This window comes from Pseudoliparis swirei, chromosome 8, assembly GCF_029220125.1.
Source record: "Pseudoliparis swirei isolate HS2019 ecotype Mariana Trench chromosome 8, NWPU_hadal_v1, whole genome shotgun sequence".
In the NCBI taxonomy this organism is placed as follows: Eukaryota; Metazoa; Chordata; class Actinopteri; order Perciformes; family Liparidae; genus Pseudoliparis; species Pseudoliparis swirei.
This window is the reverse complement of record NC_079395.1, coordinates 10719951-10738822: the sequence shown is the minus strand read 5'-3', so window position 1 is coordinate 10738822 and position 18872 is coordinate 10719951. Positions and strand designations below refer to the sequence as shown.

The following is an 18872-nucleotide window of genomic DNA, read 5'->3' as shown; positions in this document are numbered from 1 at the left end:
AGGTCATGACCTGTTACTCTGAACTAAAGAAGGTCATGACCTGTTACTCTGAGCTAAAGAAGGTCATGACCTGTTACTCTGAACTAAAGAAGGTCATGACCTGTTACTCTGAGCTAAAGAAGGCCATGACCTGTTACTCTGAACTAAAGAAGGTCATGACCTGTTGCTCTGAGCTAAAGAAGGCCATGACCTGTTGCTCTGAGCTAAAGAAGGCCATGACCTGTTACTCTGAGCTAAAGAAGGCCATGACCTGTTGCTCTGAGCTAAAGAAGGCCATGACCTGCTGCTCTGAGCTAAAGCCAGTGATACATATTCGTATTAACCTTAGAAGAATATTAATTAATCAATATAAAGAATAAAGAATTAAACGGGGATATTTTAACGATGCAAACACATAGCAGGGTAACGTTAGAAGAATATTAATTAGTCAATATAAAGAATAAATAATTAAACCTGGAGTAAAAAGGTGATAAGTGATGAGTAAAACATCTTGCTGCATCTGATAATAAAATGTAATAAAGTACAAAAATAATAAAAAGTAAATATGTAATAAAAAGTAATGAAAAAGTCAAAAGTAATGAAAAGTGAAAAAGTAATGAAATCTAAATATGTAATAAAAAGTACAAAAGTAATAAAACAGTAAAAAAGTAATAAAAAGTAAATATGTAATAAAAAGTAATAAAAAGTAAATATGTAATAAAAAGTAAAAAAAGTAATACAAAAGTAAATATGTAATAAAAAGTAAAAAGTAATTAAAAAGAAATATGTAATGAAAAGTAAAAAAGTAATTTAAAAGTAAAAAAGTAATGAAAAGTAAAAAAGTCTTAAAAAATGAAAAAGTAATGAAAAAGTAAAAAGGTGATAAGTGATGAGTAAAAAATCTTGCTGCATCTGATAATAAAATGTAATAAAGTACAAAAATAATAAAAAGTAAATATGTAATAAAAAGTTAAAAAGTAATGAAAAAGTCAAAAGTAATGAAAAGTGAAAAAGTAATGAAATGTATATATGTAATAAAAAGTCAAAAAGTAATAAAACAGTAACAAATTAATAAAAAGTAAATATGTAATAAAAAGTAAAAAATTAATAAAAAGTAAATATGTAATTAGAAAGTAATAAAAAAGTAATACAAAGTAAATATGTAATAAAAAGTAAAAAAGTTATACAAAAGTAAATATGTAATAAAAAGTTAAAAGTAATTAAAAAGAAAAATAATAATGAAAAAGTAAAAAAGTAATGAAAAGTAAAAAAGTAATGAAAAAGTAAAAAAGTAATACAAAAGAAAATATATAATAAAAAGTACAAAAGTAATAAAAAGTAAAAAAAGGTTTTTTAAAGTAAAAAAATTAATGAAAAGTAAAAAGTAATGAAAAAATAAAAAAGTGAAACAGTGATAAAAAGTAAAAAATCTTGCTGCATCTGGTCAGGTCACAGTCAGGAGAAAAGGCGGAAAGACGACTGAGAGCGCGAGATCTGGCACATGCGCATAGGATAGCCCCAATTAAACACGTTGATATGCACAATATCTTGAGAGCAATTTTAGTGCAGTTCATCATAATAGACATCCGGGGGTCGGATAGTTGCCTTGGAGTACCGGTCAGTTCATTGAGGCGTATCACGAGACAGGACACTAGCTGGAAGAGGTACTGCCAACGTCCATTTAGCAGCATATTCCTTTGTCATAAGTCATGCAAAACTTTTGTTGAGAAAAGTAATATATATTAATGTATTATCGTATGCAAAAAAATATCAGAGTACATCACAAAATGTAAAAAAAATAAAAAGTCATTAGGTCATGGTGTATACTATGACTTTTTACAACTTTATGGAATAGTATTCATTTTGATGAGAAGCTGATTATGTTTCACAAATTAAAAGCTGCCATTAAGTTTTACAAAACTATACTATATTTCTTATGACTTTATCACATACTATACGTTGACTTGAAATGATTCTTATCTGACAAACTGTGTGTCTTATAAGATATATATATAAGGTACACCTCGTCGTGACAGGTAAAGCTGGCCAACAGGGCTCTGGTGAAACGTATAGGGAAATCTCCCTTGTGAAGCAGACATTATTATAGAAACATTGATGAAAAGAAAGAAACCGTGTAATCTAGGAGCTGAAGACTCTTAGACGTACATGCTAAAGAGTTGCAGAAAAAACAACCTGAAAACGTGTAACAGGAAAGCCGTTGGCAGTTTGATCATAAACAGTGCAAGATGTGCAGACGTCAACTTAAGATGAAGCAATGTAACAACTCCAGAGACACTAGAGTCAAATTCATGACCAAACTATTCCAGAGAAACAACTGAAGATCACCAGATAACCTTACATAACAGTTACCAAACCCTGCAAGAAGATGACCCAAGGACCCATGTAAAAACACTAGAAAAGCCTTCAAAGCACATGGAAGGGGACTCGTATAGAAGTCTATAGAAGTTTATTATATGTCTTCATCGTACAGATCAGGTTCTGTATGCACCGCATGCAGAATAGCCTTCATTATATATATTAGGGTACATCTTTAATTATAAATACACTTCCTAGCAGTAGACAGATCTTGTATTCATATCCAGTAGATTATAACTGTATGTAAGCGTTTCCCAGTTAAAAACATACACTGATAAGAAAGCAGTACTCCAGATAAAAAGTGGAAAATTAAGGCACAAGACAAACTCACTAATGTGTGGTTTTCACGATGACAACCTTATACAATGTATGAACATGTGTACTGTATGGAGCAATTCATATTCATTAGCAAACAGATCTGTTGACAACAAACACTTTTCTATCACCGGCCTCTTCACGACACAAGATCAAATAAAATACATCTTCATACATAATGTATATTTACTGCAGTTGTCCCACTTTGCTTGAATTCTTTCCTTTGTTATAGAGCTGGGATCAGGGACATAACTTTCATGGGTTACATTTAATTTGAGAGAAAGAGAAAGCTGAATTCACCAATCGGTGTTGTGGCTTTGCTCTCCCTTCATGATGAAGCTTCACAGACCAGCTGATGAACTGTGTGTAGGGCCCTGATCACACATTACATGTTTTATGGGTTTTAAATGTGTTTAAATGTCCTCCAGTGTTACTCTCTACTCCAAGTTTAGTCCAATTTGATCATAATAGAGAGAGTCGGGGGCCTAATCGTTGATAAAGACGACCCACTCAACTTCTGGCTCATCGTCGAGGCGTAGCACAAGGTAGGACACCAGCTGGAAGAGGTTCTGCCACAGGCCCAAGACAAGGTACAGGTAGAAGTCACTGACGTCCAGTTGGCAGTGTATTCCTGAGTGATCCATATCACACACACACTTAAATCTGTTCACGTAGTTGAGACAGAAGCCTCCGTTCAAACACGGGTCCGAGGCACATTCATCCACATCCTTCTCACACCTGCAAGGAAACGTGGGACAGAAGGGGTTATAAAACAACAACAAGAGAATGCACCATGGAAAACAACTCCAGAAATATATATGTATCTGGCTCCATAGCTGATAAATGTTTCACCGTGTTCACCAATTAGTTGCTAACAAATTGGCAGTTTGGGGCTGAACAGGTTTCATACAGGTAGTTCCTGCTCTATTTAAAAACAACACTGATGAGAGCAGAGAGAATAGAGGAACACCATTTAGTTGCTGGCTGTAAAGCTAAAAGAATGAGCTGAATGATGCTAAAAACTCTCTGAAATGAGGGTAACTACAAACTTGGGTCATCATTTTTCGTAGGTTAGTCAATCCAATGATACTATCAACACTTTGTTGGTAGCAGCTTCAAGAACAGGCCCGTGTGGGATTTGAAAAGCTTGTTTTGCTCATAACCCTCTTTTCGGATCCCATAATTCTCATGTGTGCAGGTATTTACAAAAAATGTGTATGTTAATGATGTATTCAAAACCTATACAATTATTCCAATTCATTTTTTACCATCAACTCTGGTTTGCTTTTTCTGAGTTAGTGACCCCATGTGGAACCATTAGGTTCTGACCCCCAGGGTTGCGAAACCTTGAGGTCAGCAAAGAGGATTACATATAATGATGCATGTCCTACCACTGTGCCATGAACCCAGTAAGGCAGTAACAACTGTCATCTGCTTCTGAGCAATTTCCTCCATTAAAGCAGTTGTACTTCCATCTTGTACCCGTGCACGTAGAGACAGGCAGCGGAGGAAGTCTTAACAAATTAAAGAGTACAGCATTAAATACCAACAGCCTCCAGCTGGGCGAATTCAATGTCTACTGGGCTAAGTGAAACAATACAAGTGGGGTTATTTTCAATATTTGATGTAAAAGCACTTACGGATTGGTCTCAATGTACCATGGGATTTCAGGAATGTTCTCCCTGTAAAAGAGCAGTTTGTAAGTCAGTCCAACTAATTACAGGTGTATACCAATTACAGGTGTATGCTACTATACGCTTTATGTCATTAACAAATGGAAGAACTCACTCGCAGTATTCTCCTGTCAGATTCTGAGGGCAGAGACAGGCGTAGCTATTGAAACCTTTGAGGCACGAGGCGCCTTGGCGGCATTTGCTGTTTTCACACATATCCACTTCCGCCTCATACTGTATACCACCGTACCCCGGCTCACACACACACTTGAATCCCTCGTGCAGCTGGATGCAGTTGCCATAGATGCAGGGGCCGGAGATGCAGGTGTCTGTTAGGTCTTGACAAATTGTCCCCGTCCACTCAGAGGGACATGTGCAGTGGTGCAGGTCAAACATGTCCTCACACACACCGTCGTTATTACAAGGGTTCGGGGCACACACACTGACTCCCCAGCAGCCGTATCGTGGCTCATCGTCGGCCTTTATCATCGCAAACTGCTCCTCCTGAGGTCTCGGGAGGTTTAAGTCTGTGTTCAAGTAGAACGGGAGAGGAAGGCCTCCAATCTCCACCGGGCCCAAACAGCCGGTTAGGTTCACTCCGGTGTCCAGACTCAGTCCTCCCAGGAAAATGTCCGCTCCCTCCCGAAGAAAATCCAAGTTCCCCGCAGCTGTTTTCGACATGCCTTGCTCCTCCCTTCCTCCATCCACAGCCAAGATCCACCTGGAAGACGGGAGTGTCTGGTTCTCCATGCTGAGCTCCACAGTGTGCCACTCTCCATCACTGATTGGACCCTTGCTTTGAACGGTCGCCTTGCGGAAATCCTTGCCAGCTCCAGACTGGAGCGCCATGACCACATGAGCATTCAGGAGGGAGACCGTGAGGTAGTGGGAGCCCCTCTGTGCGTGCATCAGGGTGGCCTGTCTGGACTGTCTTGTGCGAAAGCTGAGGGAGACGCTGCTGAGGCTGCTCTGAATCTTCCCATTGCTGCGGTAGCGCAAAATACTGCTTTCAACCCGAAATGTCACATTAGACAAACCTGAAGGAGAGAAATGCAAGAGACGTATTCAGCTGAAGTCAAGTTGTACTATTAACTGTAGTTTTACCTCTTTAAAAAAAAATCTACTCGAATGCCAGGACATCGTCCCCATTCTTACTATCAGCATCCCAGCTGAACTTTAAAGCCTCTGAAAATGTGGTTTCAACACCCTAACGATTCACCAGGCTGTAAAGCAGTTACTGTCCTCTCAGGTTGAACATTCCCACGGTGAACAGCGTCCCGAAGTACAAACAGGTAAACCAAGAGGAAGGCCTTCATCAAAGTTCAGATTTTCAGGGAGTGTTACTTGAGTTTTTCTCAATAACATTTAATACTCATCATGACAGCAAACAATTCAAGTTTAAGTTTTGTAAAAATAATAAAATAAAACACATAATATAACACTCAAAAAGATCATTCATTCAAAACTCTTTAAACAGGTCAATAAAAAAAGGATATTTTCAGTTTTTCCCGTTAAAGTGCACAATAGACAAAACAAGCTACAGGTATATATTGTGTCAATAACTGGGTTGTTGGTGGCAATTAAGAATCCACAACAGAGAAAGAGGTTTACAAAATATGTCCCACAAAGAGAAAAGGAGGAAAAAGGAAAAGGGGCCACTAAATGCCAAAAAGTGAACTAAAAAGACACTTGTGAAAAACAGACAACACTTCTTTAAATGGCAGCTACTCTGGGTCAGCAGCTCCTTTTCTCTTTGTGAACATCTCTAGGAAGATTTACCATTCTGAACTTTCACAGATTTGTGGTCTTAATCTGACCAGGGATTACTACGTTTTACAGGAATCCTGAGTAGGATCCCTGCCTCAAAGCAGTTCTCTTCTGTACTTATTCACACTGTAATTAATCAGAGCTGCACCAGTGAGACTGGAGAGTCCTTCCATTGGATGCAAACAAAGATCAAAAATGAGCTAGTATTATGAAATGCATCCACATGTGTTATGGATCCTCTATCTAATATGTTTACGTGACAGGTCACTGGACACATCATGCTAGTCAGAGCATTATCCTCAGCCATTCTTAGACGGACTCTGAGACTTTCTTATCCCGTGTATTTTTAGGACAATGTTCTTTCTAAAACAGGAATAGTGCAACAACAGGTCCTCATCTCACACTCACACTCGAAGCCCTGAGAGCGGTGTTGACAAACAGCCGTGTCGGGGCAGGGAGACCGCTCACACCACTTCACCTCCTCGCAGCTCTGCCCTGCAGTGTTGGGGGGGCAGTTACAGATGAAATCGTCCCACATGGAGTAACACACTCCTCCATTGAGACAGGGGTTGACCTTATGGAGAGAAAACATCCCAAATAAAGCAAGCCTCTTATCAGTGTCCTCAGTCATGATGAAAATGTGTCACAAGCTTATTAAAGACAGTGAAAGGACTCACAGCACAGGCATCGTCGCTGCTGCATCCTTGTGAAACGTTGACGAGTTGTTCGAGGCTGTAAGATCCCACTGGAGTTGCGATGGGATAGAAATGCAGCCGCTTGCTGGTAATCCTCAGGTCCTGGACACATCCCTTAAAGTAGCCACCAAACGAGGCCGTGTCCCTCGAGTCTGGTAGCCCCCCAACGAAAACCAGATCCCCGGGATGGGTCTGGATGGGCCTAATGGGCATAGAGCCCCGCTTGTGGGCTGACTGGAACAACATGGCTACCATTCCTTCCAGCTTCAGAGTCACCAGATGGAAATGGCCATCACTGACGGCTCCCTGACCAGCGAGGGTCTCAAAGTTGTTGACCTGAACTTTGACCCCTCCCTCTTCCAGCCACAGGCAGAGGTACTGACTTGTGCTGTTGGCCAGTATGAGGAGCAGGCCACTGGATTGTCTGGTGCGAATGAACATGGATATAGTCACTGTATCATTTGGGTCATCGTCCAATGAGAAGACAGCAAAACTCTCCAAGTCTTTTTCCCCAAACCTTGCTGTTATATACTCTGCATGGGTACAGGGAAGAGAGAGAAAAAAATCAAACTTAAACAACACCTGATGCAAAGTATAGTCTCGATCTAAAATCTGAATAAATGCTTTACGTAATTTCTTAACAAGAGAGTCAAATAAGAGGATTGACAACATTCTCATGTCTGTCCATTAAATAGGAAGCTACAGCCAGCAGCCGGTTAGCTTAGCTTAGACAATAGTCCAGCACACAGTCCCCATAAACAACAAATTGTTGTTTGTACACTTCTGTTTCTTGTACAGCTAAAATAAATTAGAAACAATGTGTTCATATAAATATGTATCTCCTCTTAGAACATTTTCAAACTTGACACCATTAACATTCTTAATGGGCCCTTTTCTATTTCCTGTTGTGAGTGGGTTAGTGATGGAGGTGACAGGAAGCAAACAGGGGCCGAAGCTGTTTCCTCGACAACAGAACGGCAATGAAAAGGTCAATATCCTAGGAAAGTATATACTAGGTCTATACATGTCATGTCTCTCTGCCAAATAGCTAACAACTGTAAATACCTGCAGTTATTAATGTTATAGACCATAACCATTCATCAACTTAATGAGATCTAGTTTTGACCGACAGATGAAGTTATATTTCCAGCTTTGCTTTGACAATGAAGAGTTCTCTGCTCTGAGAAAAGCCACCGACAAAAGTCCTGATCCACAAGGCTCCCTAAGGTAGGTGTGCAAGTTGAGCTCCGGAAATGTTTTTTCTAATCCTCAGTGCAGGTGATGCTGAATGCCTTCTAGTTGCATGACTCTTTGGCCGAGCGCAGTGCTATTTCTACTGACTCTGTAAGCTTCTTTAAAGTCTTTGGACTAATTTTATTATCCTGCTGGGAAGCTTTCTAGCTAGTCACTGAGGTTGAACTTGACTTGACCGATCCCTGTGTTTACAGCATGTCTTGCAGTAATTATGTCTGGATATTTTCCATTTGAATACTGCAACTAATGAAAAAACTCCAAACGCATTTCAAACATGGTAAATAATTATTTTTTTAAAGGTAAATCTAAAACATATGAGACCTACACATCATTTACAAACACATCATGAATCAGTTTCACATCCTTGAAGACTCATGTCTGTGATCGTGCTACTATTTCATAAACGAAACATGTCTTAGACGTGTACAGGCGCCCAAAGTAGAAATGCCGGCTCAGAGTATGAAAACAAAGTTACGCTTGAGAGGTACCTTAAGTTTACTCAGGTTTTATAATAGGAAAGAAGCAACAATGTAAGAACTGATCCTACTGGTTGCATTTATCTTGATAAAATGTATTTAAAATGACGTGCATGTGAACGTCTTACCATCTGCACAGTTGTTTCCCTCGTATGGCCGGTGGCACTCACACATGTAGTTCCTCCAGCCCCGGCTGACACAGCGCCCTCGGTTCTGACACGGGCTGTCATCGCATTTGTCTTTGTCGCTGCATCCTACAGTGATGTTTTCCTGGACGTTTGAATCATCTGGTAATATAGCAGGCAACACCAGATGTGAGTCCACAAACACATCTCTGAAGCAGCCCAGAAAAGAAGGCGGGTAGTCTGCGTCTTCTGCTCCTCTGCCCGAACCCCAGTTCCCACCGATTGCTCCGATGAAGAGGCTCTGACGCACTGTTCCTGGCTCGGGGAGAGCAGAGGCTTGCTCAAGCAGCTGGACTTCAGCGCTGGAATCTCTGATGCAGCTTCCTTCAGTGCAGAGCAGCCTGATGAAACTGACCCCGCCACCCAGAGATGCTTCAGCTGTGTGCCACTTGTTGTTGGACAAGAGCTCCGGCAGCTCCTGAACCAGCGTGCTGGAGCCTTGGCCTCTCAGACTGCGGAGGGAAAGACGCCCGTCCATCAGCTCGAGACTAAGGAGCAGGTCGCCCACTCTGCGCTGCAAGAGGGTGCCGACTGGCCGTGCGTTCCTGAAGCTGAATGTCACATTAAGAGGAACCTCCGGGTCTAGAAGCCGAGTCTCTATGTACATGAAGCCTCGGGACTCAAGTGAGAAGAGAGTGGGGCTCTGGCATCGAGGGCCTGTGAAGCCAGCAAGGCAGATGCATGTGTGCTGATCAGGGTACAGGGCGGAGCATATGCCTCCATTCTCACATTGGTTGTCGTCACACCCTGAAAGTGCAGTTGTGCAGTTCTCTCCTCCGTCTAGGCGTCCTTTTTGGCGTTGTTGTGAGCAAAGGCATCGGAAACCTCCATTGTGGCTCTCACATAGACCACCATTTTGACATGGCTGCTGTTTGCATGCGCTGATGTCCTCATCGGATAAAGTGCCTGGAGAGACAACAACAAACCAATAATAACTTCTTAAAACCAATCTGTCAACAAAAAGTAAACTGTGTGCAATAGTTTAACATGTCGGTAAGGTTCCGCTCTCAATCATAAATATGTGAGAAAATACAACAACAACAACAACAACTTACATGAAATGATAACTACTTAATTTCAAGGTTGTATAAAATGTAAAGCAACTGTTCAATTGCATGTTGTGCATTACGCTAAATACTCGATGGACACCTCAAGTGAAACAGTGCATCCAAACATTACCTGCATATAGCAACCATAACATCCACACTTGCACACTGAATCTCAACATTGTCCTCAACGAGTCCTCCACATTAATCGATGTTTGGCAATATCTTAGTCAAAGGCAGGAGGGTAGCTCTGGTGTGTGCAGCTCCATCTTCAGCTCTGCTCCTCCGCCATGCGTGTGCTCACTGGACTGCTTGGAGCGGTGCAAGCCAGATAGGACGGATTAGACTAATGCGCTTATAATGTCATTAAATGTGTTTGCAATGTGTGTGTTCATCCAGGGAGACAGAAGTCTGATGAAAACAGAGTGAGAGGTGATTAACCTTACCTGAGCAGAGGCTAAACCTGTATTTCAGTTTCTCTTTATTACAAATTCCATCTTCTGTAGAAGGAAACATGGACATACATTTAAAATACACATGTGCACATGGATGCACGTGTACTATAGAGCGTGCCCTGAGTTATTTGGCTGCAGCAGTTGGTTGGACCGAAGCCCAGTCTTTAGAAGAGTCAACTGGTGGATGTAATCCTGGAAGTATCTGTCATTAGAAAGTCACTGATGTCGCCACTAATCATTGCTTTGAAAAGATCTAAGACCATTATATCGGCTCATTCATAATACCTATGAGTGTTTTAGGGTTACTTGTTTTTGCAGTTGCTCTGGCTCCAGTTGTACAATGGCACCAACAGTATGTAATGGCCCAGGATTTGTTTATTTTGGGAACTCTGTGTAAATATAACCTATGCATTTTCACATACATTTAAATGAATAGACTGATATCATAAACCTTGAGTTAAGTGTGAGACAAGTGGTTGAATAAATAATCAAATTAAAGTAGAAATACAACAATTTAAAAGTAGAAAATCAAAATGACTTACTTTATGAGAAGTATAAGGGCTATAAACAAAATATACTAAATGTTTAGGAGTAAAATAACTCGATATCAAGCCAACATGGTCTCTTTCAGTGAAACAGAAATATATATAGTGTAGTGTATAACACGTGAGCAGCATATAAACGTGTAGGTATTGCAATGGAAGTAATGGAACTACATTCAGATAGTGTTGGGTGGTTTACATGTATTTATAACAATACAATGCTTTTCCCATGGTCATATTTGTATTAATGAATTTTCTGTAACTTGTGTAAAATTAGCTGTCAAGACAAATGCAGTGGAGTAAAAAACACACTCCAACATTTTCCTTTTGTGGAGTAAAAGCATTCAGACTACATTACCCATGATCCCCTCGTCTAATGAACCCTCTGAACCTTATGACGCTGCTCGACAACACGTCCTCCTCATTTAATTCCTTTTGGACTCTTCATGCTTTGCAGACACATTTATTTCACAAAGCTATCTCACCTTTTGTGTCTCGCGCTGTCGCGTCACCGGCGACTCGGTTTATGGCCGTTAACGAGCGCGTTAGAGGACAAAAGCTGCGCGAGCCAATGGGCGGGCGGGTTGTTACGTTGTCCGATCTCTCCCCAGGACGGAAGGTGGGGCGCTACACTTCTGAGGGGACTGTTATTGCTCCGTTTGTTGTCCACGTTTCTCGTCAAGAGGAGTGTGCAGGCCATGAAAAAAAGCGGCTCGTATTCTTCAGGTGAGATTTATTTTTAAGCCCCGAAAAGGCGAGACGTCAATTTCCGGGAAGCAGAAAGGGTCGTTTGTCAACAGTCTCCTCGGAGGGGGCCCGTGAACGGAAGGGGTCCTTGAGGTGGAGAGACGATTTGCATCAGTAACGTTAAACGACTTGAGCGTTGAGAAGTCAGGATTACCTTAAAGTTACATGACACAGTTCTATTCATATCTCTGTCGAGCATGTGTGCTCTAAACACACAGTGCTGATAACAATGAGCTATTCGGTATGCTTTCTTTTAATAAAGGGGATTAATGCACCTCAATCTTGCCTCTTTTCATGCACATTTTTAAATAACTTCTCACGAGTGTTCCCTTAATGTCAGCTTCCTGCTGTTAATCCTATTGTTGTGTTGTTGAAGTCAGCTGCTTGTACATGCTAAGCCATTTGTCTGCCCTCTTGTATGTCACTATTCTATCATTTCTGATCAAACCCCAGTCATTGAGTGGATTATTGTTCAATCTCAGCATTGTATTCCTCTGGTTTTCAGGCATGACTGATGTTCGCCCAACAGACGCCAATGAAAAGAAAGCCTTGTAATATGCCGCGTCCCAAACGCAGCAGGCAGGTCGGTGCCAGCAATGAATCTGCTCCAGAGCCGGGCTCTGTGCTTGGCTCCAACACCCAAGCCAACTCTGAAACTGCCCCAGAATCAACCTCACACATCAGGAACCTGGCTATGAGGCAGCACAGTCACAAGCTCCTCAAGTTCTTGAATGAGGACCGGACCAGACGGAGGTTCTGTGATGTGTCGGTGTCTGTGGGTGGGAAGCTCTACAGCGCCCACAAAGTGGTGCTGGCCCATGGGAGCAGCTACTTCCACGCCGAGCTGTCCAAGAACCCTGCTACAGCGCACGTGACTCTGGACCACGTGGAGGACTCTGTTTTTCAGCACCTGCTCGGCTTCTTGTACACCTCTGAGTGCGCCGTTGCAGAGACGGACCTCCCAGCTCTCACTGAAGCGGCCCAATTCCTGGACATGATGGATATACTAAAGCTGCTGTGTGAAGAAGGGGACAGCAACCCAGTACGTGGGATCCAGGCACCGGATGAGATGAGAGGGTCGCATGAGGTGGAAGTTACATCCAGTGACTCGCCGGCAGGTGACACAGATATCCAGAGCCCACTTTATGTTCAGTGCACCACGTGCAGTCGCCAGTTTACCACTGAAAACTCCCTCCAGACCCACGTGGCTGAGAGTCACACGGATACAAATCAGGAGTCCTCAACTGAGAAAGAGAAGACGGCAGCTCGGAGTACTGCCACCACGCGGAGATCAGCCCGCAGGAGGAGGACACCCACCAAATATCAGAAGGATAATGTGGAGCACCCTATCAACCCTCCTGAGAAAAGACAAAGGACTGTATCACCAAGAGAGCAAGATGACGAAAGAATGGAAGAAGCAAGAAAGTTGACTGTGGAAAACCGATTGCCCAAACTGGAGGCGAATGAGACCTCCGAACCAGCCAGGGGGGAAGATGTAGCGGACGAGGAGGAAGAGGATGGAGACATGATTGAAGACGGGGTTGAAGACGGGGTTGAAGACGGCGTTGCCCAGAGTAAAGTTGTTGAGGTTTGCGCAGTAGACGAGAGTGTTGGTCAGCAGGTGTTGGGTCCAGAAAGGGATCCGCACCTGGCTGATGGAGCGCTGAAGGTGCCAGCAGCAGGAAGCTCCACCCAGAGTCCAGTGTACCCGGAGGGTCTGGCGCCGGTCATCATCCAAACCTCCAGCAAGAAAATTCTCAAGTGCCCCAAATGTGACAAGACCTTTGACCGAGCAGGTGGGAAATATGGAGTACTATTTAGAGTATTAGTGTTATCATGAATGTATATCTTCGTCGCGGTGCCTGCTGGAGAAGGGTAGCTTTATCACTCATATTACTCACTCGGCTAACCATGCCAGACGGACAGAGATGTTAAACCAAAGAATCGTCACCATTAAGTATCTAGTTTTACTTCCTGTTTGGTCTGTAATGTGTCAAAAAAAAAATCCTGAACTAAGACTGAAACCACGTGTCCACTTATTCCCTGCACTTTGTAGGGAAGTACGAGAGTCACACCCGAGTGCACACGGGAGAGAAACCATTCCAGTGTGACGTCTGTCTTCAGCGCTACTCCACCAAGTCCAACCTGACCGTGCACAAGAAGAAGCACGCCAGCGACGCGCCCTTCCAGAAGAAGGAGCACAAATGCCCCTTCTGCAACAAACTCCACGCCAGCAAGAAAACCCTGGCCAAGCACGTCAGGAGGTGAGACCCTCTAGAGTTCTGGTGAAGAACCACCCGGACCTCTGGTCCGATGGCGGGAAGCACTTCCCGGTGACTCCGATGGCACAATGAAGTGATGAGAAAACATTACCTGGTTGGCCATCTTGCAGCTGACAGTAAACATCAGATTTCTTATTTTCTTATCTTATAGATGTCTTATTACTACATCGTTGTCGTGCCATTTCTGTTGCCTCGATACAATATTTAGCTGGCTGTTAAGGAAATTTAAGAAGTTTTGAATTTTGAAAATATAGTTAAATGTCTTTTTAGTTTTTCACGTGTTTGGTCATAAACCAAAGTATTTGACAAATAGCAAGAAAACATCTGATGTTAGCACTAAAGAAAAAGTCAAAGAATATACCAAAGTTATTGCAAATCATCCTTAGGGGGAAATGTCTGTCATATTTCATAGCAGTCCGTTCAGATATTTACGGTGAGCATCCCAACGTTGTCACCTCTAGAATCGTGTTGTTAGCATGACATCTAATCTCCAGTTTTATATTTTAACACAGGTGAGTTATTGGGTATATAGTGTGGGTTTAAAAATGGGTATTTAATACTGTAGAGCTAACTCTCCACTGCATCTCAATGATGACAGATGTGTGTGTGTGTGTGTGCTGCGGTCATATTTGTAATGCCATGTTATGTGATGTCTTCACTCTCCTGGCAGATTTCATCCAGACCACATCCAAGAGTTTCTTACCAAGAGGAAGAGGAAGAGTGAAGGCTGGAAATGTGCAGTAAGGATTTGTTTGTCATCCTATCGCCTGATATGCACGCTGACCTCACGTTGACGAGGCATGGCGACAGATGCATGTCTTTGTGCTATAATGTCACGCTCCGTTTAAGGAGTTTATTTAGATTTTAACATTCTGTGCCGTCTGAACCTTCCGAACCAGATTTGTCTGAAGACCTTCACCCGCAGGCCTCATCTGCAGGAGCACATGATCCTGCACACCCAGGACCGGCCTTTCAAATGCTCCTTCTGCGACGAATACTTCAAGTCTCGGTTTGCCAGGCTGAAGCACCAAGAAAAGTTCCACTTAGGTGAGAGATTTATGATGGGAATAAATTCTTCAGCTCCGACAGTAGCAGATAAACCTTCACTCTTGGCAACTCGGACGCACTAGGTACTAATAGTTCACTGATAAAGGCACGATAAATACATATGAGGATTTTACAAAGATGGTACATTTGTTTAAATGTTTAGAAAACGGAAGTCTTGAAAATCTACATTTGATTATAGATTTTACCAGCCAAATTCCTTAAAGAATATTCAACTTTTTTGTTTCTTTCTAATGCATTTAAAACTTGACTTATATTATTTACCGGGCTTGTATAAAGTAAATATTGTTTGCCGTTTTGCCGGTAGCACTCTTGTTCCTCCCTCACAGTACATCTCGTTCGTCTTGAAGATTACTGTCACAAACAAAGCCTGTGTGCTCGTTGCTCGTGTATAAACAACGCTTTCTATTTTACAGCTTAACTAGAGTTTGTTTTCCCTCACGCTCAGGTCCCTTTCCCTGTGAGATCTGTGGTCGACAGTTTAATGACACCGGCAACAGGAAGAGGCACATAGAGTGCACACATGGAGGCAAAAGAAAGTGGACCTGCTTTGTTTGTGGTAAATCCGTGAGGGAACGGTACGTCTCCGTCTTTAAACTCACATGTATGTTGATGTGCTGACCTGCGATGGCTCGTGTGTAACCCTGCTCTATTTTATTGAGCGTTATGTTTTTTAATCCTCTAGAACCACTTTGAGAGAGCACTTGAGGATCCACAGTGGGGAGAAGCCTCACCTGTGTAGTATCTGTGGCCAGAGTTTCCGTCATGGCAGCTCTTACAGGTGAGATCAGGGGGAAGTGAAAGCTTCAAGTTCTCGCTTTTTTTTTTTTTTTTTTTTTTTCAAAGTTGCCTTGTTCATGAGCAAACTGTTCCTTGGACAGGCTTCACCTGCGAGTCCACCATGACGACAAGCGCTACGAGTGTGACGAATGCGGGAAGACCTTCATACGCCATGATCACCTGACCAAGCATCAGAAAATACACTCCGGTAAGACGAGCGGCAGTTGGATGCGTCTTCTTTTGCCTCATTCACACATTTCGCGACGGCTTGTAAACCGTTCACTGTTTCCAGCCGGTACTTTAAACTCCAGCCGTGTTTGTTCCAGGTGAGAAGGCGCACCAATGTGAAGAATGTGGCAAGTGCTTCAGGCGCCACGACCACCTGACGGTCCACTACAAGAGCATTCATTTGGGGGAGAAAGTGTGGCAGAAGTATGTTCTCCACCTCGTGTTGTTGCTGATGGTGTAGAAGTGGTGGTGTTTCTGAGCTGCCCTCCGTGTTCTTGTTTCCTGGAGTTCATGAGGACTTTGTTCACAGGTATAAAACCGCTGTGCATCAGTGTGAGGTTTGCAAGAAAGAATTTAAAGGAAAGTCCAGTCTGGAAATGCACTTCAGGACCCACTCGGGTAAGGGAACACATATTTTTCCCACTTGTATGACACCAGCGTCAGTTGGATGCTTTCGGGCAAACAGTTTATTGTCTCACTGGTCCGTCCACTAAGCCCCGCCCCATTAAGGTTACTGCTTCTATGATTGTCAGGCTTTCTATTCTACATCGACGCATATGCAGTTTACAAAGATAACGGTGGCAAATAAACGACTTACAATAATTTCTAGCTGCTAACTGGCTACACAATTAATATCCTGAGGCTTAAGGTGCATAACATTATCATTCTCACCAGTTGATGATCCATTTAGAAAACAAGGAAATGAGAAGTAGAATATTAGTGTATTGCAGGATATTAGCTAGCCAGCCCATAAAAACACAATTAAATTAGTATTTGACGCAACATAACCCTTAGACTAAGAGGGTTTGGATGCTTACTAAAGAAACGCATACATGACACACCGCAGATGGATGGATTCATATAGAACAGGCTTCACATTTCTCAGAGGAAGTGATGTGACGATGTGTTGACTACCAAACATTATGCTGTGTGTCTTCTGGTAAGTTGGTCTGAGGTTGCTGGTGATGTCATCCTGAGCCGTGTTTGGTCAATGTGCCAAATGGTTATGGTGTCCATAATGTGTCATTAGTTCCTAAATGCAAAATACAATTTACACACAGACGGAGCTTCTGTTTCTAAAGCATTTGAAAGTAATTAGCTGCAGTCCAGCCAAACACAAACGTCTCTGTTCTTCCTCGTAGCTTTAGCAGCGCCTCTCCCGGCTCCCCGTGCCGGTGACTGCGCGGCGCCACCACATCGATAAAAGGCCCCACTCGTTGTGACGCATGATAGAAATGCACAATGTCTGAATGTAAACGCACTTCTTCGACGTTCTCTTGTGTTCCTGCGACAGGCGAGAAGCCCCACAGGTGTCCAGAGTGCAACCAGACCTTTCGGATCAAGAAGACCTTGACGAAGCACATGGTGACTCACTCAGACGCGCGTCCTTTTAACTGCCCCCACTGCAGTGCCACCTTTAAAAGAAAGGACAAGCTCAAGTACCACGTGGACCACGTGCACAGCGCCCGCTTCAGCGAGCCGCCGCACGGCACCCTCGCTGAGGACAAAGCCGCCTCCAATCCTTACGAGGAGCCGTCCAAGGCGTACATCGCTGAAGCGAAGGCGGCCCTCCAGAGCAGCGCTTCTCCTGCCAACGTCACTTTAGTTCCGGTCCAGATGGCGGGTGGAGCGCAGGTCGACCCGAACACTCTTAGGTCCTCGTCTCTCTCCTCCCAAACGCACGGCGGTGTGAGCATGCAGGCTCAAGGACAGCAGCAGAACTCCGGCTACCAGGCGGCGACAGACCTGGCGTTCTTAGAAAAGTACACCCTCACCCCTCAGCCCGCCAACATCGTCCACCCTGTGAGGCCCGATCAGATGCTGGACCCCCGAGAGCAGTCCTACCTGGGCACGCTGTTGGGACTGGATTCAGCCTCCTCTGTGCAGAACATCTCAAACTCTGACCTCACACACTGATGCTGGGAAGCCACCGTCCAGCAGACACTTTTGAATAAGAACAGAAGCAACAGTTTTCACCCCGAAAATATCCTCTCTTCAATAGAGAGGACAATTATGCAACATGGAAGACGAGCATGGGATAACCTCTTTGATGTTGAGCCTGACCTCAGGATATTCACACCTGTCAACAAAATAAATATATTCATGTAGTATGTAAAAAAAGAAGAAAAGTGTGGATTTTAATGGGCGACTTTCTGTTGTAACTTTAGTAAAACGATGAGAATATCACCACAACTCTCCCTGGAAAAAAGGTGTTGGAACATTTTTGTATCAATAATCTAAGATGACAACTCGCATCTAAAAATGAAAAATGAATTTTTTCGTGGCTGATGTCTAGTTCTCTGAGTTATGGTGGCACACAATAACTTGGGTTTTATGTTTGTTGTGTGTTTCTTTTAACCCTTGTGTTGCCTTCGGGTCAATTTGACCCGATTCAATGTTTCACCCTCCTGTCGCCTTCGGGTCAATATGACCCGATTCAATGTTTAACCCTCCTGTTACCTTTATATTTAATAACATATTTTACCCTTGAGGTCAATATGACCCCAGCTATTAAAATCTCCAGAAAATTATTAGAATTAATATTGTTTTCCAAGTTTAAGTGTGAGGTACTTTATGTTTGTTTGTTGACTCCCGAAAGAACACCGACATTAAACATTGAATCGGGTCAAATTTACCCGAAGGCAACAGGAGGGTTAAATATTGAATCGGGTCAAAATGACCCGAAGGCAACACAAGGGTTAAGGAGACAAAGCTCTTCAGTTGATTGATGGAAAAGTAATTTGTCAATTTGGGCAAATCATTGGAGTAATTTATACAGTAAAAATAGCTTTGTTGTTTGTAACTTCTTGATCTTGGTTGTAGTAATTTATGATAAACCATCACTATTTTTAATAAATTAATTGGCTTAATCGCTAGTTGCATCTTGTAATCCTGATTAAACTTTCACTGTGGCCTTAACATGTTTTGCAATTCGGGGTTTGCCTCTACAACATGTCACGTTAAAGCTTTGGGCTTGTATGCGATGCAAGGTCAAGTTTCAGAGGTC

General features: G+C 42.8%; 2 protein-coding genes across 3 annotated transcripts; one reads left to right on the top strand and one right to left on the bottom strand.

Annotated features, from left to right (window-relative positions):
- Positions 1-2429: 2429 nt before the first annotated feature.
- On the bottom strand, positions 2430-10024 carry LOC130198622 (protein crumbs homolog 1-like). Of its 2 annotated transcripts, XM_056421849.1 has the most exons (8): positions 9900-10024; positions 8664-9626; positions 6788-7338; positions 6519-6684; positions 4459-5380; positions 4311-4352; positions 4062-4184; positions 2430-3408 (listed from the first exon to the last, which is right to left on the bottom strand). In XM_056421849.1, the coding sequence occupies exons 1-8, from the start codon at positions 9946-9948 to the stop codon at positions 3156-3158; spliced, it is 3069 nt and encodes a 1022-aa protein (XP_056277824.1). In that variant the 5' UTR covers positions 9949-10024; the 3' UTR covers positions 2430-3155. The 2 variants fall into 2 exon arrangements, with proteins under 2 accessions (XP_056277824.1, XP_056277825.1); XM_056421850.1 differs by lacking the exon at positions 4062-4184.
- Positions 10025-11220: 1196 nt separating this feature from the next.
- Positions 11221-18741, top strand: zbtb41 (zinc finger and BTB domain containing 41). Its single transcript, XM_056420302.1, has 11 exons — positions 11221-11489; positions 12016-13306; positions 13567-13774; positions 14463-14532; positions 14692-14839; positions 15306-15435; positions 15543-15638; positions 15739-15845; positions 15964-16069; positions 16176-16264; positions 17160-18741. Exons 2-11 carry the CDS (start codon positions 12025-12027, stop codon positions 17780-17782), a joined length of 2859 nt encoding a protein of 952 aa, XP_056276277.1. The 5' UTR covers positions 11221-11489; positions 12016-12024; the 3' UTR covers positions 17783-18741.
- The last annotated feature ends 131 nt before the right edge of the window (positions 18742-18872 follow it).